Source organism: Homarus americanus, unplaced genomic scaffold (assembly GCF_018991925.1).
Source record: "Homarus americanus isolate GMGI-L3 unplaced genomic scaffold, GMGI_Hamer_2.0 scaffold41027, whole genome shotgun sequence".
Lineage (NCBI taxonomy): Eukaryota > Metazoa > Arthropoda > Malacostraca > Decapoda > Nephropidae > Homarus > Homarus americanus.
In genome coordinates this window covers 2,859,285-2,882,098 of record NW_024745073.1, presented here as the reverse complement: position 1 = coordinate 2,882,098, position 22,814 = coordinate 2,859,285, and the positions used below count along the sequence as shown (strand labels likewise).

Sequence of the window (22,814 nt, the reverse complement as noted above, 5' to 3'; positions counted from 1 at the left end):
TGTTACTCAAGTAAAATAAAATTACTGTACCAGGAAAAAAGCTATTTTAAAGTACTGTAATATATACAGTATACGTACATTACAGGTATTCAAAAAAGGTGTTGGCTCAGTAACTGTCCAGCTTTGCTGTTAAAATATTGACACTAAACATATCACAATGAGATCTTTATAGGTTATTTCCTAGCCAGTTAAATGTACTGTACCATATAATTGAAATGAGAGTTTGTAAAGAAAAGTGTACAGAGGGGCATGGCAGGCAGGTGGTGGACGAATTAAGGAACATCAATTGTTGAAATATTCCTCTACCTGAGACTCGATAAAGAAAACACTGTTTGGAAAATGAGAAAAGGATTAAATATCTCTCATTCTAAGCTAATTTTTCTAACATAAAACAATTGGAATACACATACACTAGATGTTCATAAAAATACATTTAATTGGGCGAGTGTTAGTTCTTTTGGTGTTGGTTGGGCGGATATCGATAACAACCTGGGGAGATGGCTGAGCCAATCAGTGCCACACTGGGGGCCCTGTGTCACAGCCACACCGTTCTTCCTTCTCCTCTTCAGCACTCACCCACTACACGCCCCTTCAAATACAGGTACATCTAATTTTCCTGATGCTGGTGATGACCTGGGCTCTTGGGATGTCATTCATTCTCTTTTACAGACTCTGGTGATAATTTTCACCATAGAAGAGGGATTTTTGCGCACATGTCGAGGTCATCACTAATATCTTCATTATAAGTGAAACCTTGGAAAAATACTCTAATGCACCATGTAAATTGAGGGATTTACTGTAATATCAAATTTTTTGTACTGTACTGTATACCAATTGCATTGTCTTAACTGTGTGTTTATCCTGATACTGTATTTTGTTTGTGATTTAGTTTCTCTATGTAAATGATGGTAATCCAAGCTTTATCATGGTAGAGAGAGAATGAAAATTGTGGTTGATAAATCACATGTTAGTGTTTTATGGTAAGTTTATTTTAGTATGTGGCTTGTACTATTGTTATCTTGTTATCTTGACAACCTTTATCAGTGACCAGCCTGAATAGTGGGAGATTGTATTACAAGGTCAATAAGTTTATACAATTACAGTACAGTGATAATTATGGTTTTTATCTGGTGTTTGCTTCTTTGCCATTGAATGGTATCCAAAAGCAACTTAGCTCAGCCAGATATTACATTATTGATTTTTTGGTTCTTGTTCATAAATCCAGTACGTACATTGTATGTAGCTGGGTTGATCTGGATTTGAAATTTTGTGTCTGTATCTATTATTCACACAGTTTTCTGACAAATGCATTCCTCCATAGAAATATTTGGGGTGACAGTAGGAAATTGAAATGCTTATAAGTGTAATACAGCTACACCTGTATTAACTCATTAAATTTTGTCTCTTGAGTTTATAAGCCTTAGGGTAATTGAGTAAAATACCACAGGATGTGCTTCTCTTCACTTGGCCTTCCTTAAAACTTATATATACAGTGCCGTATCTGTCCTCTGAATTTTACTCTTTTCTTGGTAACGTGGATGCTTTCTTGCTGCTTTTGTAGTCTTATGAGATGTTTTTCTTTCTACAGACAAAAATGGAAGTTTCCCATAAATATCTTGTGATGGCTCAGGAGTATGTCAATGAATTATGTGAAGGTAAACCAGCTTGGGAGATTATCTTGAGGACAGCAGGAGCGACCATCCTACTAGCGTGGGCTAAAAACTTTCTCTTTAAAGATGAAAGTACGGTATTTATTTTGCAACTGTTATTTCCTTTCTCTATTCAAACTTTACTTCCCCTACACAAACTTGATGCTTACTACTTTAGTGTGTAATTTTTGGATAGTAGCAATATTTTGATGATTATAGTTTACCCAGCTGAAAAGTAGGAATATGATTATTGGACATACTGTACTGTACCTTAGTGTATATAGATAGTATTTATTGATTTATTTCATATATATATATATATATATATATATATATATATATATATATATATATATATATATATATATATATATATATATATATATATATATATATATATATATATATATATATATATATATATGCTGATAACCACAATGCTGATATATATATTTGTTTTTCAGCTCTCTTTGAAAGGGGAAAAAAGACAGTGTTCAAGTTGGCTAGAAAGGTTCCAACAGTGAAAGCCAAAATTGAGGAGGAAATAGAAAAGGTTTGTGATTTTAAAGTTTGTTTTGAACCTTTAGTTGGAGCAGTGAGTAAAGCAAGATTAGACCAGAAAGGTTTCAGCCAGTCTAGAAAGTTATTTTTATAGTATTGTACAGTACTGTACTCTACTTTTATGTGCACTTTTTATAAGTCACAGTTCCACCCAAACTTAAACCTTGGTGTTGCAGCTGTCCATCTTTAAAACATTATGTAAACATTAACCCCTTTACCATGAGGATGCCATTCTTAATATTTTATTTGTTTACCACCAGACAATTTTATTCAGCAGAGAAGGGACCCCATGCACAAGAGTTAAGCTTTAGCTGTTAAAGTTAGTGGTATACCCACATAAATGTTTTTATATCTTAACCTGTTTTGTATTGCACATGTACAGTCCTGAACAAAAGACATATTACCTCTTCTGCTGCTCCACGAACTCTGAGATTCAGATTCATGAATCCGAAACATCCATGGACAAAACAATGCATCAGTTTTTATTGCTTCGGGTTCACGAGTCTGAATCTCTGGGTTTGTGGAGCTGCAGGAGAGGTTATAGGTCTTTTGTTCTGGACTGTTCATATAACTTTCATGCAGGTGTAAACGAAATGAGGTCCATGAATTCAAAACTGGAATGCTGTTGGGCAATATTGTTATTTTATTGGTTTTACCATTTGTTCTTTCATCTAGAATATTTTTGGCCCCATTACCTTGCCCCACAAATTAAAAACAAATCCAAAATGAAAAATCATGGTAGGCAACAGGGATCTTAAGCAAAAGGAAATTTTTATACATAAAGTAGGCAATAAAATGAGCTGTGATGGTTGATGTACCTAACGAATTAAAACATGATTAGGTCAACCAAAAACAGTGTTTCATAATCAAAGATATCTGATAAAAAGGTACATTAAGCTCGGTTTGAGAAATTTGCTGGTGAAATGCTATGTATGGCCACTACTGTTGTATGGATCATAAATGTGGATACCTTCAGATAATACCAGAAGAAGTTTAGAGGCCTCTTAAATGTGGTATTATAGGAGAATGGTAAAAAACAATTTACACTAACAGGAAAACAATTGAAGACATTCTAAGATTGGCAAAAACATCAAGAGAAATATAAAATTAAAGAATAAGGAAAATGTTATACAGGTACAGGACTGTACTGTACTTTGGTTATAGTTAAGGGAAGAAGGGATAATAGGAAAAATATTAGGGGCAAAAGTTCAGGGTAGAAGGGCCAGGGAAATGCAGGGACTACGACGGATGAATTAAATTAAATGCCGTGTCCCCAGAGAGATAAAAAATCTGAGAGGTTTATGTGTGAAATAAATCTTTCTGGTGAGGTTTCATTATCTAACCTCTGACCCACAAACATTTTTTTTTAATTTCAACTCGTAGATTTCTCTTTCCATGGAATTTTGATGAACTGTACTTTGGTAAATTTCAGACAGCTAGATAGGCATTTAATACCAATTATGTGTATGACTCAGATGCCATTAAAAACCAGCCTGAGAAATGAAAAGTGTAACAGGATTCCTGAAGTATGTGTTGAAAATATATAAGTGGTCATCCCTGAGATTTTGAAGGATACAAGGGTTAAAACACAGATAATTGGATGGGATAGTTTCCCATTGAATCTCGAGTTTGTGTTTACAGTACCATTTTACTGACATATTAAAAAGTATGAATACTACAGTACTGTACTGTAATTGTTGTCAAAATTATTGATAGAAAAAAACTTCCACACTGTGTTTCTAAATTCTTCATAATAATTTATGCCTCTTGTGTCAGGTATCAGTTTCGATGACACATGATCTAAACCAAGCCATCGATAATGCTCCGTATTTAACCAAGTTGCCAGAGAAAGGCTGGGGCTCTGAGCGAATTATGGATGAGGCCACCAAGTATACACAGTATGGTAAGGATACCAACAGTTACTTAAGAAGAGATATTGATATTGTTGAGGGACTTTGATTATCTCATATTAATTGCAGTTGGAAGCATATTTTTTTATAGCATGTATTGCAGTTCTTTTAATCTTAATATATGGTACATATTATAATTAAATAGAATAATTTTTTACTTTCGTTTGCTTGCTCCCGTTTTTTTCATGACCAATGAGACATTAGCAAGTAACTTGTGAAATCCTTAGTACTAAAACACCCTTTGGCAGAACATGCCCATTACCAAAGGATCAGGACATTTTCAATTACATGGCACACTGTTCAGACTGATAAGGCTGGGTAATGTTTTTACTGCAAGCAGTATGTTTTTGGCTCATTGAATCATAGTAAAAAATTTGACCGCATTTTATATTGTGTTAGTTAACTTAGGGTTTGGTGAGACATTATGTCATGGCCATAATATTAATAATTGGAATTATGTTCACAGGGTTATATTTTATGACATTATCACAATTTTATCACATAACTGGGACTGTACTTCTCTTAAATGACATAAAACCTATAGGAAGCATCATTCAACTGAAACTGCTTCATGAAAAATTCATAACAATTTGGTAATAAACACTTGCACAGGAATGTCCTCCCTTCTGGTCTTGCTGGATCTCTCTGCAGCTTTTGCCATGATGGACCATACTTTTTTAACTTTTATCTTTTATCCTCTTCGCCACTGATCGGCTTGTTAGGCGCTTGGGCGATCGGTCATGTCTCTATTATGCACTGTTAGCAAATACTGGGCATGCACTGGCTCCTGAATATATCGGAACCTGCTCCAGTATTGGTCAAGTCTGGCCTTGAATGAGCTCACACTCGGTGTCGTCACAATGTTCTCTGGCAGATTGTTCAAGAGTTCACAATTTTCACTACGAAAAAGTTTGCCGTCACAGTTTTTTGGACTTGTGGCTTCTTCAACCTTGAGCTGTGACCTCTTGTGTGGCAGATGTCTGCCAGTTCCAGGTATGTACATTCGACCAAGTAGTGCCCCCTGAGATGTCTGTAGTATAAGCTAGGTAGTTGCAGGAGCTCCAATCTCTCTGGGTAATTGAAGCTCCGTAGAGCAGGCACCAGTCTAGTGGCCCTCCTTTGGATATTTTCAATCAATTGACAGTCTCTAGCATACCTCAGTGAGCAAATGGGGTGACAGTACTCCAGACGGGGACGCACCTCACTCTTGAAGTTATAGCAAAGCACAGATTTTGTTGTTTTGTTTCTGATTATTTTGAGAGGTTTTTTCCATTATTATATATTTGTATGTGTCTTGTGTGCAGTGGTGGGTAAGGTTCCGCTAACCGCTAATTAGCGAAGCTAACTTTCTCGTTAGCGGATTACCATTTTCGCTAACTTTGGAAACCATTTGCGGACCAATTAGCTTCCACTAAATTTAGTTCCGCTAACAAAATTTATACATGTTTGTTCCTATCTGTTCTAAGCGTGTGACGCCGCGACGAGTGTCTCCAACAGCCAGTCAGGCATGCTTGGCTGACTGCGTGTTAGTACGTGCAAAGATATCTTTAGGGCCAAGAGAGCCACCTTGTCAAATGGCAGCTTTGAGAGGCTGATGTTTATGAAGGGCTACCAACATCACGTCAAGGCGATGGAGAAGGCCCAGCCACTGCAGCCGGAGTGAATGGAATATTTCGAATATTAAAGTTTAATTAGCATTGAAAAGCCCTAAAAATACTCCAAGCCTCATTAAGGCCACTAATTACCCCCCCCCCCATCGAAATGAGGATCATATATTTGCAATCAGCATGCTCAAGAGTACATATACTGAGATTTTCAGCAAAATCAAATTTTTAGCCAAAAACATAAGTAATTTTTTTACCAAAATATACTTTTCTCTCGGAATTGGAATTTGAGGGGTTTCACCAATTAATTATTTCCAGAAGAACACAAAAACACCAAAATCTCACCTGGGAAACCCATAGTTGGCTAGTAATTAGCATTGAAAAAATCCTATGTTTTTGGCCAAAAATTTGAATTTGCTGAAAATCTCAGTATATGTACTCTTGAGCATGCTGATTGCAAATATATGATCCTCATTTCGATGGGGGGGGGGTAATTAGTGGCCTTAATGAGGCTTGGAGTATTTTTAGGACTTTTTCAAATATTTAAGACTTTTTCAATGCTAATTACTAGCCAACTATTGGTTCCCAGGTGAGATTTTGGTGTTTCTGTGTTCTTCTGGAAGTAATTGATTAGTTAAACCCCTCAAATTCCAATTCCGAGAGAAAAGTCAATTTTGGTCAAAATATTATTAAGGCATAAGACTTATGTTTTTGGTAAAAAATTTGATTTTGCTGAAAATCTCAGTATATGTACTCCTGAGCATGCTGATTCCAAAGCTATGATCCTCGCTTCGATTGGGGGTAATTAGTGGCCTTAATGACGTTTGGAGTATTTTTAGGACTTTTTCAATGCTTAGGACTTTTTCAAAGCTAATTTCTACCCAACTATGGGTTTCCCAGGTGAAATTTTGGTGTTTTTGTGTTCTTCTGGAAGTAATTAATTGGTTAAACCCCTCAAATTTAAATTCCGAGAGAAAAGTCAATTTTGGCCTAAAAATTATTAAGGCATAAGACTTATGGTTTTGGTCAAAAATTTGATTTTGCTGAAAATCACAGTATATGTACTCACGAGCATGCTGAATGCAAAGCTATGATCCTCGTTTCGATTGGGGGTAAATAGTCGCCTTAATGAGGCTTGGAGTATTTTTAGGACTTTTTCAATGCTTAGGACTTTTTCAAAGCTAATTACTAGCCAACTATGGGTTTCCCAGGTGAAATTTTGTTGATTTCTGTTCTTCTGGAAGTAGTTAATTGGTTAAACCCCTCAAATTTCAATTCAGAGAGAAAAGTCAATTTTGGTCCTAAGGCATAAGACAATTTGATTTTGCTGAAAATCTCATGAGCATATGCAAAGCTATGATCCTCGTTTCGAAAGCCTTAATGAGGCAGTATTTTTTTCAATGCTTGTTAAAAAGGTTCTTCTGGAAGTAGTTAATTGGTTAAACCTAAGTCTCAAATTTATGGTTTTGGTCAAAAATTTGATTTTGCTGAAAATCTCAGTATATGTACTCCTGAGCATGCTGAATGCAAAGCTATGATCCTCGTTTCGATTGGGGGGTAATTAGTGGCCTTAATGAGGCTTGGAGTATTTTTAGGACTTTTTCAATGCTTAGGCACTAAGCCAACTATTGGGTTTCCCAGGTGAGATTTTGGTGTTTTTGTGTTCTTCTGGAAGTAATTAATTGGTTAAACCCCTCAAATTCCAATTCCGAGAGAAAAGTCAATTTTGGTCAAAATATTATTAAGGCATAAGACTTATGTTTTTGGTAAAAAATTTGATTTTGCTGAAAATCTCAGTATATGTACTCCTGAGCATGCTGAATGCAAAGCTATGATCCTCGTTTCGATTGGGGGGTAATTAGTGGCCTTAATGAGGCTTGTAGTATTTTTAGGACATTTTCAATGCTTAGGACTTTTTCAAAGCTAATTACTAGCCAACTATGGGTTTCACAGGTGAAATTTTGGTGTTTTTCAGTTCTTCTGGAAGTATTTAATTGGTTAAACCCCTCAAATTTCACTTCCGAGAGAAAAGTCAATTTTAGTCAAAAAATTACTAAGGCATAAGACTTATGTTTTTGGTCAAAAATTTGATTTTGCTGAAAATCTCAGTATATGTACTCCTGAGCATGCTGAATGCAAAGCTATGATCCTCGTTTCGATTGGGGGGTAATTAGTGGCCTTAATGAGGCTAGGAGTATTTTTAGGAATTTTTCAATGCTTAGGAATTTTTCAAAGCTAATTTCTGCCCAACTATGGGTTTCCCAGGTGAGATTTTGGTGTTTTTGTGTTCTTCTGGAAGTAATTAATTGGTTAAACCCCTCAAATTTCAATTCCGAGAGAAAATTCAATTTTGGTCTAAAAATTATTAAGGCATAAGACTTATGTTTTTGGTCAAAAATTTGATTTTGCTGAAAATCTCAGTATATGTACTCCTGAGCATGCTGAATGCAAAGCTATGATCCTCGTTTCGATTGGGGGGTAATTAGTGGCCTTAATGAGGCTTGGAGTATTTTTAGGACTTTCAATGCTTAGGAATTTTTCAAAGCTAATTTCTACCGAACTATGGGTTTCCCAGGTGAAATTTTGGTGTTTTTCTGTTCTTGTGGAAGTAATTAATTGGTTAAACCCCTCAAATTTCAATTCCGAGAGAAAAGTCAATTTTGGTCAAAAAATTACTAAGGCATAAGACTTATGTTTTTGGTCAAAAATTTGATTTTGCTGAAAATCTCAGTATATGTACTCCTGAGCATGCTGAATGCAAAGCTATGATCCTCGTTTCGATTGGGGGGTAATTAGTGGCCTTAATGAGGCTTGGAGTATTTTTAGGACATTTTCAATGCTTAGGACTTTTTCAAAGCTAATTACTAGCCAACTATGGGTTTCACAGGTGAAATTTTGGTGTTTTTGTGTTCTTGTGGAAGTAATTAATTGGTTAAACCCCTCAAATTTCAATTCCGAGAGAAAAGTCAATTTTAGTAAAAAAATTACTAAGGCATAAGACTTATGTTTATGGTCAAAAATTTGATTTTGCTGAAAATCTCAGTATATGTACTCCTGAGCATGCTGAATGCAAAGCTGTGATCCTCGTTTCGATTGGGGGGTAATTAGTGGCCTTAATGAGGCTTGTAGTATTTTTAGGACATTTTCAATGCTTAGGACTTTTTCAAAGCTAATTACTAGACAACTATGGGTTTCACAGGTGAAATTTTGGTGTTTTTGTGTTCTTGTGGAAGTAATTAATTGGTTAAACCCCTCAAATTTCAATTCCGAGAGAAAAGTCAGTTTTGGTCAAAAAATTACTAAGGCATAAGACTTATGTTTTTGGTCAAAAATTTGATTTTGCTGAAAATCTCAGTATATGTACTCCTGAGCATGCTGAATGCAATGCTATGATCCTCGTTTCGATTGGGGGGTAATTAGTGGCCTTAATGAGGCCAGGAGTATTTTTAGGACTTTTTCAATGCTTAGGAATTTTTCAAAGCTAATTTCTACCGAACTATGGGTTTCCCAGGTGAAATTTTGGTGTTTTTCTGTTCTTCTGGAAGTAATTAATTGGTTAAACCCCTCAAATTTCAATTCCGAGAGAAAAGTCAATTTTGGTCAAAAAATTACTAAGGCATAAGACTTATGTTTATGGTCAAAAATTTGATTTTGCTGAAAATCTCAGTATATGTACTCCTGAGCATGCTGAATGCAAAGCTATGATCCTCGTTTCGATTGGGGGGTAATTAGTGGCCTTAATGAGGCTTGGAGTATTTTTAGGACATTTTCAATGCTTAGGACTTTTTCAAAGCTAATTACTAGCCAACTATGGGTTTCACAGGTGAAATTTTGGTGTTTTTGTGTTCTTGTGGAAGTAATTAATTGGTTAAACCCCTCAAATTTCAATTCCGAGAGAAAAGTCAATTTTGGTCAAAAAATTACTAAGGCATAAGACTTATGTTTTTGGTCAAAAATTTGATTTTGCTGAAAATCTCAGTATATGTACTCCTGAGCATGCTGAATGCAAAGCTATGATCCTCGTATCGATTGGGGGGTAATTAGTGGCCTTAATGAGGCTAGGAGTATTCTTAGGACTTTTTCAATGCTTATGAATTTTTCAAAGCTAATTTCTACCGAACTATGGGTTTCCCAGGTGAAATTTTGGTGTTTTTGTGTTCTTCTGGAAGTAATTAGTTGGTTAAACCCCTCAAATTTCAATTCCGAGAGAAAAGTCAATTTTGGTCAAAAAATTACTAAGGCATAAGACTTATGTTTTTGGTCAAAAATTTGATTTTGCTGAAAATCTCAGTATATGTACTCCTGAGCATGCTGATTGCAAAGCTGTGATCCTCGTTTCGATTGGGGGGTAATTAGTGGCCTTAATGAGGCTTGTAGTATTTTTAGGACATTTTCAATGCTTAGGACTTTTTCAAAGCTAATTACTAGCCAACTATGGGTTTCCCAGGTGAGATTTTGGTGTTTTTGTGTTCTTCTGGAAGTAATTAATTGGTTAAACCCCTCAAATTTCAATTCCGAGAGAAAAGTCAATTTTAGTCAAAAAATTACTAAGGCATAAGACTTATGTTTTTGGTCAAAAATTCGATTTTGCTTAAAATCTCAGTATATGTACTCCTGAGCATGCTGAATGCAAAGCTATGATCCTCGTTTCGATTGGGGGGTAATTAGTGGCCTTAATGAGGCTTGGAGTATTTTTAGGACTTTTTCAATGCTTAGGACTTTTTCTAAGCTAATTTCTGCCCAACTATGGGTTTCCCAGGTGAGATTTTGGTGTTTTTGTGTTCTTCTGGAAGTAATTAATTGGTTAAACCCCTCAAATTTCAATTCCGAGAGAAAAGTCAATTTTGGTCTAAAAATTATTAAGGCATAAGACTTATGTTTTTGGTCAAAAATTTGATTTTGCTGAAAATCACAGTATATGTACTCCTGAGCATGCTGAATGCAAAGCTATTATCCTCGTTTCGATTGGGGGGTAATTAGTCACCTTAATGAGGCTTGGAGTATTTTTAGGACTTTTTCAATGCTTAGGACTTTTTCAAAGCTAATTACTAGCCAACTATGGGTTTCCCAGGTGAAATTTTGTTGTTTTTCTGTTCTTCTGGAAGTAGTTAATTGGTTAAACCCCTCAAATTTCAATTCAGAGAGAAAAGTCAATTTTGGTCAAAAAATTACTAAGGCATAAGACTTATGTTTATGGTCAAAAATTTGATTTTGCTGAAAATCTCAGTATATGTACTCCTAAGCATGCTGAATGCAAAGCTATGATCCTCGTTTCGATTGGGGGGTAATTAGTGGCCTTAATGAGGCTTGGAGTATTTTTAGGAATTTTTCAATGCTTAGGACTTTTTCTAAGCCAATTTCTGCCCAACTATGGGTTTCCCAGGTGAGATTTTGGTGTTTTTGTGTTCTTCTGGAAGTAATTAATTGGTTAAACCTCTCAAATTTCAATTCCGAGAGAAAAGTCAATTTTGGTCTAAAAAGTATTAAGGCATTAGACTTATGTTTTTGGTCAAAAATGTGATTTTGCTGAAAATCTCAGTATATGTACTCCTGAGCATGCTGAATGCAAAGCTATGAACCTCGTTTCGATTGGGGGTAATTAGTGGCCTTAATGAGGCCAGGAGTATTTTTAGGACTTTCAATGCTTAGGAATTTTTCAAAGCTAATTTCTACCGAACTATGGGTTTCCCAGGTGAAATTTTGGTGTTTTTGTGTTCTTCTGGAAGTAATTAATTGGTTAAACCCCTCAAATTTCAATTCCGAGAGAAAAGTCAATTTTGGTCAAAAAATTACTAAGGCATAAGACTTATGTTTTTGGTCAAAAATTTGATTTTGCTGAAAATCTCAGTATATGTACTCCTGAGCATGCTGATTGCAAAGCTGTGATCCTCGTTTCGATTGGGGGGTAATTAGTGGCCTTAATGAGGCCAGGAGTATTTTTAGGACATTTTCAATGCTTAGGAATTTTTCAAAGCTAATTACTAGCCAACTATGGGTTTCCCAGGTTAAATTTTGGTGTTTTTCTGTTCTTGTGGAAGTAATTAATTGGTTAAACCCCTCAAATTTCAATTCCGAGAGAAAAGTCAATTTTAGTCAAAAAATTACTAAGGCATAAGACTTATGTTTTTGGTCAAAAATTCGATTTTGCTGAAAATCTCAGTATATGTACTCCTGAGCATGCTGAATGCAAAGCTATGATCCTCGTTTCGATTGGGGGGTAATTAGTGGCCTTAATGAGGCTTGGAGTATTTTTAGGACTTTTTCAATGCTTACGACTTTTTCTAAGCCAATTTCTGCCCAACTATGGGTTTCCCAGGTGAGATTTTGGTGTTTTTGTGTTCTTCTGGAAGTAATTAATTGGTTAACCCATTCAAATTTCAATTCCGAGAGAAAAGTCAATTTTGGTCTAAAAAGTATTAAGGCATAAGACTTATGTTTTAGGTCAAAAATTTGATTTTGCTGAAAAATCTTTTGATATATGTACTCCTGGGCATGCTGAATACCAAAGCTAATATCCTCGTTTCGATTGGGGGGTAATTAGTCACCTTAATGAGGCTTGGAGTATTTTAGGACTTTTTCAATGCTTAGGACTTTTTCAAAATGATTACTAGCCAACTATGGTTTTCCCCAGGTGAAATTTGTTGTTTCTGTTCTTCTGGAAGTAGTTAATTAGTTTGCCCTCAAATTTCAATTCAGAAAAAGTCAATTTTGGTCAAAAAAATTACTAAGGCATGAGACTTATGTTTATGGTCAAAAATTTGATTTTGCTGAAAATCTCAATATATCATGCTCCTGAGCATGCTGAATGCAAAGCTATGATCCTCGTTTCGATTGGGGGTAATTAGGCGTAATGGGGCTTGGAGTATTTTAAGGAATTTTTTAATGCTTAGGACTTTTTCTAAGCCAATTTCTGCTCGAACTATGGGTTTCCCAGGTGAAATTTTGGTGTTTTTGTGTTCTTCTGGAAGTAATTAATTGGTTAAACCCCTCAAATTTCAATTCCGAGAGAAAAGTCAATTTTGGTCAAAAAATTACTAAGGCATAAGACTTATGTTTTTGGTCAAAAATTTGATTTTGCTGAAAATCTCAGTATATGTACTCCTGAGCATGCTGAATGCAAAGCTGTGATCCTCGTTTCGATTGGGGGGTAATTAGTGGCCTTAATGAGGCCAGGAGTATTTTTAGGACATTTTCAATGCTTAGGACTTTTTCAAAGCTAATTACTAGCCAACTATGGGTTTCCCAGGTGAGATTTTGGTGTTTTTGTGTTCTTCTGGAAGTAATTAATTGGTTAAACCCCTCAAATTTCAATTCCGAGAGAAAAGTCAATTTTAGTCAAAATATTACTAAGGCATAAGACTTATGTTTTTGGTCAAAAATTCGATTTTGCTTAAAATCTCAGTATATGTACTCCTGAGCATGCTGAATGCAAAGCTATGATCCTCGTTTCGATTGGGGGGTAATTAGTGGCCTTAATGAGGCTTGGAGTATTTTTAGGACTTTTTCAATGCTTAGGACTTTTTCTAAGCTAATTTCTGCCCAACTATGGGTTTCCCAGGTGAGATTTTGGTGTTTTTGTGTTCTTCTGGAAGTAATTAATTGGTTAAACCCCTCAAATTTCAATTCCGAGAGAAAAGTCAATTTTGGTCTAAAAATTATTAAGGCATAAGACTTATGTTTTTGGTCAAAAATTTGATTTTGCTGAAAATCACAGTATATGTACTCCTGAGCATGCTGAATGCAAAGCTATTATCCTCGTTTCGATTGGGGGGTAATTAGTCACCTTAATGAGGCTTGGAGTATTTTTAGGACTTTTTCAATGCTTAGGACTTTTTCAAAGCTAATCACTAGCCAACTATGGGTTTCCCAGGTGAAATTTTGTTGTTTTTCTGTTCTTCTGGAAGTAGTTAATTGGTTAAACCCCTCAAATTTCAATTCAAAGAGAAAAGTCAATTTTGGTCAAAAAATTACTAAGGCATAAGACTTATGTTTATGGTCAAAAATTTGATTTTGCTGAAAATCTCAGTATATGTACTCCTGAGCATGCTGAATGCAAAGCTATGATCCTCGTTTCGATTGGGGGGTAATTAGTGGCCTTAATGAGGCTTGGAGTATTTTTAGGAATTTTTCAATGCTTAGGACTTTTTCTAAGCCAATTTCTGCCCAACTATGGGTTTCCCAGGTGAGATTTTGGTGTTTTTGTGTTCTTCTGGAAGTAATTAATTGGTTAAACCTCTCAAATTTCAATTCCGAGAGAAAAGTCAATTTTGGTCTAAAAAGTATTAAGGCATTAGACTTATGTTTTTGGTCAAAAATTTGATTTTGCTGAAAATCTCAGTATATGTACTCCTGAGCATGCTGAATGCAAAGCTATGATCCTCGTTTCGATTGGGGGGTAATTAGTGGCCTTAATGAGGCTAGGAGTATTCTTAGGACTTTTTCAATGCTTAGGAATTTTTCAAAGCTAATTTCTACCGAACTATGGGTTTCCCAGGTGAAATTTTGGTGTTTTTCTGTTCTTCTGGAAGTAGTTAATTGGTTAAACCCCTCAAATTTCAATTCAGAGAGAAAAGTCAATTTTGGTCAAAAAATTACTAAGGCATAAGACTTATGTTTATGGTCAAAAATTTGATTTTGCTGAAAATCTCAGTATACGTACTCCTGAGCATGCTGAATGCAAAGCTATGATCCTCGTTTCGATTGGAGGGTAATTAGTCGCCTTAATGAGGCTTGGAGTATTTTTAGGACTTTTTCAATGCTTAGGACTTTTTCAAAGCTAATTACTAGCCAACTATGGGTTTCCCAGGTGAAATTTTGTTGTTTTTCTGTTCTTCTGGAAGTAATTAATTGGTTAAACCCCTCAAATTTCAATTCCGAGAGAAAAGTCAATTTTGGTCAAAAAATTACTAAGGCATAAGACTTATGTTTATGGTCAAAAATTTGATTTTGCTGAAAATCTCAGTATATGTACTCCTGAGCATGCTGAATGCAAAGCTATGATCCTCGTTTCGATTGGAGGGTAATTAGTCGCCTTAATGAGGCTTGGAGTATTTTTAGGACTTTTTCAATGCTTAGGACTTTTTCAAAGCTAATTACTAGCCAACTATGGGTTTCCCAGGTGAAATTTTGTTGTTTTTCTGTTCTTCTGGAAGTAATTAATTGGTTAAACCCCTCAAATTTCAATTCCGAGAGAAAAGTCAATTTTGGTCAAAAAATTACTAAGGCATAAGACTTATGTTTATGGTCAAAAATTTGATTTTCCTGAAAATCTCAGTATATGTACTCCTGAGCATGCTGAATGCAAAGCTATGATCCTCGTTTCGATTGGGTGTAATTAGTGGCCTTAATGAGGCTTGGAGTATTTTTAGGACATTTTCAATGCTTAGGACTTTTCTAAGCCAATTTCTGTAACTATGGGTTTCAGGTGAGATTTTTGGTGTTTTTATTGTTCTTCTGGAAGTAATTAGTTGGTTAAACCTCTCAAATTTCAATTCCGAGAGAAAAGTCAATTTGGTCAAAAAATTACTAAGGCATAAGACTTATATTTTTTGGTCAAAATTTGATTTTTGCTGAAAATCTCAGTATATGTACTCCTGAGCATGCTGATTGCAAAGCTGTGATCCTCGTTTCGATTGGGGGGTAATTAGTGGCCTTAATGAGGCTTGTAGTATTTTTAGGACATTTTCAATGCTTAGGACTTTTTCAAAGCTAATTACTAGCCAACTATGGGTTTCCCAGGTGAGATTTTGGTGTTTTTGTGTTCTTCTGGAAGTAATTAATTGGTTAAACCCCTCAAATTTCAATTCCGAGAGAAAAGTCAATTTTGGTCTAAAAATTATTAAGGCATAAGACTTATGTTTTTTGGTCAAAAATTCGATTTTAGCAAAATCTCCAGTATATATTACTCCTGAGCATGCTGAATGCAAAGCTATGATCCTCGTTTCGATTGGGGGGGGTAGTGGTAGCATAATAAGGGCTTGTAGTATTTTTAGGACATTTTCAATGCTTAGGACTTTTTCAAAGCTAATTACTAGCCAACTATGGGTTTCACAGGTGAAATTTTGGTGTTTTTCTGTTCTTCTGGAAGTAATTAATTGGTTAAACCCCTCAAATTTCAATTCCGAGAGAAAAGTCATTTTTGGTCTAAAAAGTATTAAGGCATAAGACTTATGTTTTAGGTCAAAAATTTGATTTTGCTGAAAATCTCAGTATATGTACTCCTGAGCATGCTGAATGCAACGCTGTGATCCTCGTTTCGATTGGGGGGTAATTAGTGGCCTTAATGAGGCTTGGAGTATTTTTAGGACTTTTTCAATGCTTACGACTTTTTCTAAGCCAATTTCTGCCCAACTATGGGTTTCCCAGGTGAGATTTTGGTGTTTTTGTGTTCTTCTAGAAGTAATTAATTGGTTAATCCATTCAAATTTCAATTCCGAGAGAAAAGTCAATTTTGGTCTAAAAAGTATTAAGGCATAAGACTTATGTTTTTGGTCAAAAATTTGATTTTGCTGAAAATCTCAGTATATGTACTCCTGAGCATGCTGAATGCAAAGCTGTGATCCTCGTTTCGATTGGGGGGTAATTAGTGGCCTTAATGAGGCTTGGAGTATTTTTAGGAATTTTTCAATGCTTAGGACTTTTTCTAAGCCAATTTCTGCCCAACTATGGGTTTCCCAGGTGAGATTTTGGTGTTTTTGTGTTCTTCTGGAAGTAATTAATTGGTTAAACCCTCAAATTTCAATTCGGAGAGAGAAAAGTCAATTTTGGTCAAAAAAAATTACTAAGGCATGGAACTTATGTTTTGGTCAAAAATTTGATTTTGCTGAAAATCTCAGTATATATGCTCCTTTGCATGCTTTGATTGCAAAGCTGTGATCCTCGTTTCGATTGGGGGTAATTAGTGGCCTTAATGAGGCCAGGGAGTATTTTAGGACATTTTTCAATGCTTAGGAATTTTTCAAAAAGCTAATTACTATTAATATGGGTTTCCCAGGTGAGATTTTGGTGTTTTTGTGTTCTTCTGGAAGTAATTAATTGGTTAAACCCCTCAAATTTCAATTCCGAGAGAAAAGTCAATTTTGGTCTAAAAATTATTAAGGCATAAGACTTATGTTTTTGGTCAAAAATTTTATTTTGCTGAAAATCACAGTATATGTACTCCTGAGCATGCTGAATGCAAAGCTATTATCCTCGTTTCGATTGGGGGGTAATTAGTCACCTTAATGAGGCTTGGAGTATTTTTAGGACTTTTTCAATGCTTAGGACTTTTTCAAAGCTAATTACTAGCCAACTATGGTTTTCCCAGGTGAAATTTTGTTGTTTTTCTGTTCTTCTGGAAGTAGTTAATTGGTTAAACCCCTCAAATTTCAATTCAGAGAGAAAAGTCAATTTTGGTCAAAAAATTACTAAGGCATAAGACTTATGTTTATGGTCAAAAATTTGATTTTGCTGAAAATCTCAGTATATGTACTCCTGAGCATGCTGAATGCAAAGCTATGATCCTCGTTTCGATTGGGGGGTAATTAGTGGCCTTAATGAGGCTTGGAGTATTTTTAGGAATTTTTCAATGCTTAGGACTTTTTCTAAGCCAATTTCTGCCGAACTATGGGTTTCCCAGGTGAGATTTTGGTGTTTTTGTGTTCTTCTGGAAGTAATTAATTGGTTAAACCTCTCGAATTTCAATTCCGAGAGAAAAGTCAATTTTGGTCTAAAAAGTATTAAGGCATTAGACTTATGTTTTTGGTCAAAAATTTGATTTTGCTGAAAATCTCAGTATATGTACTCCTGAGCATGCTGAATGCAAAGCTGTGATCCTCGTTTCGATTGGGGGTAATTAGTGAGCATAATGAGGCCAGGGAGTATTTTAGGACATTTTTCAATGCCCAGGACTTTTCAAAGCTAATTACTAGCCAACTATGGAGTTTCCCAGGTGAGATTTTTGGTGTTTTTTGTGTTCTTCTGGAAGTAATTAATTGGTTAAAACCCTCAAATTTCAATTCCGAGAGAAAATTAATTTTAGTCAAAAAATTACTAAGGTATAAGGCTTATGTTTTGGTCAAAAATTTGATTTTGTTGAAGATCTCAGTATATGTACTCGTGAGCACGCTGATTGCAAATCTATGATCGTCGTTTCGATTGGAGGGTAATTAGTGGCCTTAATGAGGCTTGGAGTATTTTTAGGACTTTTTCAATGCTAATTACTAGCCAACTATGTGTTTCCCATTTGAGATTTTGGTGTTTTTGTGTTCTTCTGGAAGTAATTAATTGGTTAAACCCCTCAAATTTCAATTCCGAGAGAAAAGTCTATTTTGGTCAAAAAATTACTAAGGTAAACGACTTATGTTTTTGGCCAAAAATATGATTTTGTTGAAAATCTCAGTATACGTACTCGTGAGCACGCTGATTGCAAATCTATGATCCTCGTTTCGATTGGAGGGTAATTAGTGGCCTTAATGAGGCTTGGAGTATTTTTAGGACTTTTTCAGTGCTTTGGACTTTTTCAAATGTAATTACGAGCGAACTATGGGTTTTCCAGGTGAGATTTTGGTGTTTTTGTGTTCTTCTGGAAGTAATTAATTGGTTAGGCCCCTCAAATTCTAATTCCGAGAGAAAAGTCTATTTTGGTCAAAAAATTACTAAGGTAAAAGACTTATGTTTTTGGCCAAAAATTGATTTTGCTGAAAATCTCAGTATATGTAATCCTAGCATGCTGAATGCAAAGCTATGATCCTCGTTTCGATTGGGGGGTAATTAGTGGCCTTAATGAGGCTTGGAGTATTTTTAGGAATTTTTCAATGCTTAGGACTTTTTCTAAGCCAATTTCTGCCCAACTATGGGTTTCCCAGGTGAGATTTTGGTGTTTTTGTGTTCTTCTGGAAGTAATTAATTGGTTAAACCTCTCAAATTTCAATTCCGAGAGAAAAGTCAATTTTGGTCTAAAAAGTATTAAGGCATTAGACTTATGTTTTTGGTCAAAAATGTGATTTTGCTGAAAATCTCAGTATATGTACTCCTGAGCATGCTGAATGCAAAGCTATGAACCTCGTTTCGATTGGGGGTAATTAGTGGCCTTAATGAGGCCAGGAGTATTTTTAGGACTTTCAATGCTTAGGAATTTTTCAAAGCTAATTTCTACCGAACTATGGGTTTCCCAGGTGAAATTTTGGTGTTTCTGTGTTCTTCTGGAAGTAATTAATTGGTTAAACCCCTCAAATTTCAATTCCGAGAGAAAAGTCAATTTTGGTCAAAAAATTACTAAGGCATAAGACTTATGTTTTTTGTCAAAAATTTGATTTTGCTGAAAATCTCAGTATATGTACTCCTGAGCATGCTGAATGCAATGCTATGATCCTCGTTTCGATTGGGGGGTAATTAGTGGCCTTAATGAGGCCAGGAGTATTTTTAGGACTTTCAATGCTTAGGAATTTTTCAAAGCTAATTACTAGCCAACTATGGGTTTCCCAGGTGAAATTTTGGTGTTTTTGTGTTCTTCTGGAAGTAATTAATTGGTTAAACCCCTCAAATTTCAATTCGGAGAGAAAAGTCAATTTTGGTCAAAAAATTACTAAGGCATAAGACTTATGTTTTTGGTCAAAAATTTGATTTTGCTGAAAATCTCAGTATATGTACAGAATGCTTAGGAATTTTTCAAAGCTAATTACTAGCCAACTATGGGTTTCCCAGGTGAAATTTTGGTGTTTTTGTGTTCTTCTGGAAGTAATTAATTGGTTAAACCCCTCAAATTTCAATTCCGAGAGAAAAGTCAATTTTGGTCAAAAAATTACTAAGGCATAAGACTTATGTTTTTGGTCAAAAATTCGATTTTGCTTAAAATCTCAGTATATGTACTCCTGAGCATGCTGAATGCAAAGCTATGATCCTCGTTTCGATTGGGGGGTAATTAGTGGCCTTAATGAGGCTTGGAGTATTTTTAGGACTTTTTCAATGCTTAGGACTTTTTCTAAGCTAATTTCTGCCCAACTATGGGTTTCCCAGGTGAGATTTTGGTGTTTTTGTGTTCTTCTGGAAGTAATTAATTGGTTAAACCCCTCAAATTTCAATTCCGAGAGAAAAGTCAATTTTGGTCTAAAAATTATTAAGGCATAAGACTTATGTTTTTGGTCAAAAATTTGATTTTGCTGAAAATGTACTCCTGAGCATGCTGAATGCAAAGCTATTATCCTCGTTTCGATTGGGGGGTAATTAGTCACCTTAATGAGGCTTGGAGTATTTTTAGGACTTTTTCAATGCTTAGGACTTTTTCAAAGCTAATCACTAGCCAACTATGGGTTTCCCAGGTGAAATTTTGTTGTTTTTCTGTTCTTCTGGAAGTAGTTAATTGGTTAAACCCCTCAAATTTCAATTCAAAGAGAAAAAGCCGACTTTGGTCAAAAATCATTAAGGCATAAGACTTATGTTTTTGGTCAAAAATTTGATTTTGCTGAAAATCTCAGTATATGTACTCCTGAGCATGCTGAATGCAAAGCTATGATCCTCGTTTCGATTGGGGGGTAATTAGTGGCCTTAATGAGGCTTGGAGTATTTTTAGGAATTTTTCAATGCTTAGGACTTTTTCTAAGCCAATTTCTGCCCAACTATGGGTTTCCCAGGTGAGATTTTGGTGTTTTTGTGTTCTTCTGGAAGTAATTAATTGGTTAAACCTCTCAAATTTCAATTCCGAGAGAAAAGTCAATTTTGGTCTAAAAAGTATTAAGGCATTAGACTTATGTTTTTGGTCAAAAATTTGATTTTGCTGAAAATCTCAGTATATGTACTCCTGAGCATGCTGAATGCAAAGCTATGATCCTCGTTTCGATTGGGGGGTAATTAGTGGCCTTAATGAGGCTAGGAGTATTCTTAGGATTTTTCAATGCTTAGGAATTTTTCAAAGCTAATTTCTACCGAACTATGGGTTTCCCAGGTGAAATTTTGGTGTTTTTCTGTTCTTCTGGAAGTAGTTAATTGGTTAAACCCCTCAAATTTCAATTCAGAGAGAAAAGTCAATTTTGGTCAAAAAATTACTAAGGCATAAGACTTATGTTTATGGTCAAAAATTTGATTTTGCTGAAAATCTCAGTATACGTACTCCTGAGCATGCTGAATGCAAAGCTATGATCCTCGTTTCGATTGGAGGGTAATTAGTCGCCTTAATGAGGCTTGGAGTATTTTTAGGACTTTTTCAATGCTTAGGACTTTTTCAAAGCTAATTACTAGCCAACTATGGGTTTCCCAGGTGAAATTTTGTTGTTTTTCTGTTCTTCTGGAAGTAATTAATTGGTTAAACCCCTCAAATTTCAATTCCGAGAGAAAAGTCAATTTTGGTCAAAAAATTACTAAGGCATAAGACTTATGTTTATGGTCAAAATTTGATTTTGCTGAAAATCTCAGTATATGTACTCCTGAGCATGCTGAATGCAAAGCTATGATCCTCGTTTCGATTGGGGGGTAATTAGTGGCCTTAATGAGGCTTGGAGTATTTTTAGGAATTTTTCAATGCTTAGGACTTTTTCTAAGCCAATTTCTGCCAACTATGGGTTTCCCAGGTGAGATTCTGGTGTTTTTGTGTTCTTCTGGAAGTAATTAATTGGTTAAACCTCTCAAATTTCAATTCCGAGAGAAAAGTCAATTTTGGTCTAAAAAGTATTAAGGCATTAGACTTATGTTTTTGGTCAAAAATGTGATTTTGCTGAAAATCTCAGTATATGTACTCCTGAGCATGCTGAATGCAAAGCTATGAACCTCGTTTCGATTGGGGGGTAATTAGTGGCCTTAATGAGGCCAGGAGTATTTTTAGGACTTTTTCAATGCTTAGGAATTTTTCAAAGCTAATTACTAGCCAACTATGGGTTTCCCAGGTGAAATTTTGGTGTTTTTGTGTTCTTCTGGAAGTAATTAATTGGTTAAACCCCTCAAATTTCAATTCCGAGAGAAAAGTCAATTTTGGTCAAAAAATTACTAAGGCATAAGACTTATGTTTTTGGTCAAAAATTTGATTTTGCTGAAAATCTCAGTAAATGTACTCCTGAGCATGCTGAATGCAAAGCTATGATCCTCGTATCGATTGGGGGGTAATTAGTGGCCTTAATGAGGCTAGGAGTATTCTTAGGACTTTTTCAATGCTTATGAATTTTTCAAAGCTAATTTCTACCGAACTATGGGTTTCCCAGGTGAAATTTTGGTGTTTTTGTGTTCTTCTGGAAGTAATTAGTTGGTTAAACCCCTCAAATTTCAATTCAGAGAGAAAAGTCAATTTTGGTCAAAAAATTACTAAGGCATAAGACTTATGTTTTTGGTCAAAAATTTGATTTTGCTGAAAATCTCAGTATATGTACTCCTGAGCATGCTGATTGCAAAGCTGTGATCCTCGTTTCGATTGGGGGGTAATTAGTGGCCTTAATGAGGCCAGGAGTATTTTTAGGACATTTTCAATGCTTAGGAATTTTTCAAAGCTAATTACTAGCCAACTATGGGTTTCCCAGGTGAAATTTTGGTGTTTTTGTGTTCTTCTGGAAGTAATTAATTGGTTAAACCCCTCAAATTTCAATTCCGAGAGAAAAGTCAATTTTGGTCAAAAAATTACTAAGGCATAAGACTTATGTTTTTGGTCAAAAATTCGATTTTGCTTAAAATCTCAGTATATGTACTCCTGAGCATGCTGAATGCAAAGCTATGATCCTCGTTTCGATTGGGGGGTAATTAGTGGCCTTAATGAGGCTTGGAGTATTTTTAGGACTTTTTCAATGCTTAGGACTTTTTCTAAGCTAATTTCTGCCCAACTATGGGTTTCCCAGGTGAGATTTTGGTGTTTTTGTGTTCTTCTGGAAGTAATTAATTGGTTAAACCCCTCAAATTTCAATTCCGAGAGAAAAGTCAATTTTGGTCTAAAAATTATTAAGGCATAAGACTTATGTTTTTGGTCAAAAATTTGATTTTGCTGAAAATCTCAGTATATGTACTCCTGAGCATGCTGAATGCAAAGCTATTATCCTCGTTTCGATTGGGGGGTAATTAGTCACCTTAATGAGGCTTGGAGTATTTTTAGGACTGTTTCAATGCTTAGGACTTTTTCAAAGCTAATTACTAGCCAACTA

At 35.3% G+C, this 22,814-nt stretch overlaps 1 protein-coding gene across 1 annotated transcript in view; it reads left to right on the top strand.

The window, feature by feature from the left end:
* The first annotated feature begins 377 nt into the window (after positions 1-377).
* The window catches only part of LOC121878306 (sphingosine-1-phosphate lyase 1-like), a 43,088-nt gene continuing 20,651 nt past the window's right edge, over positions 378-22,814 (top strand). Inside the window, exons 1-4 of the mRNA XM_042384411.1 lie at positions 378-601; positions 1,589-1,742; positions 2,114-2,202; positions 3,987-4,113. Coding sequence (XP_042240345.1) covers positions 1,595-1,742; positions 2,114-2,202; positions 3,987-4,113 — 364 coding nt within the window. The 5' untranslated portion in view covers positions 378-601; positions 1,589-1,594. The remainder of the gene's footprint in view (positions 602-1,588; positions 1,743-2,113; positions 2,203-3,986; positions 4,114-22,814) is intronic.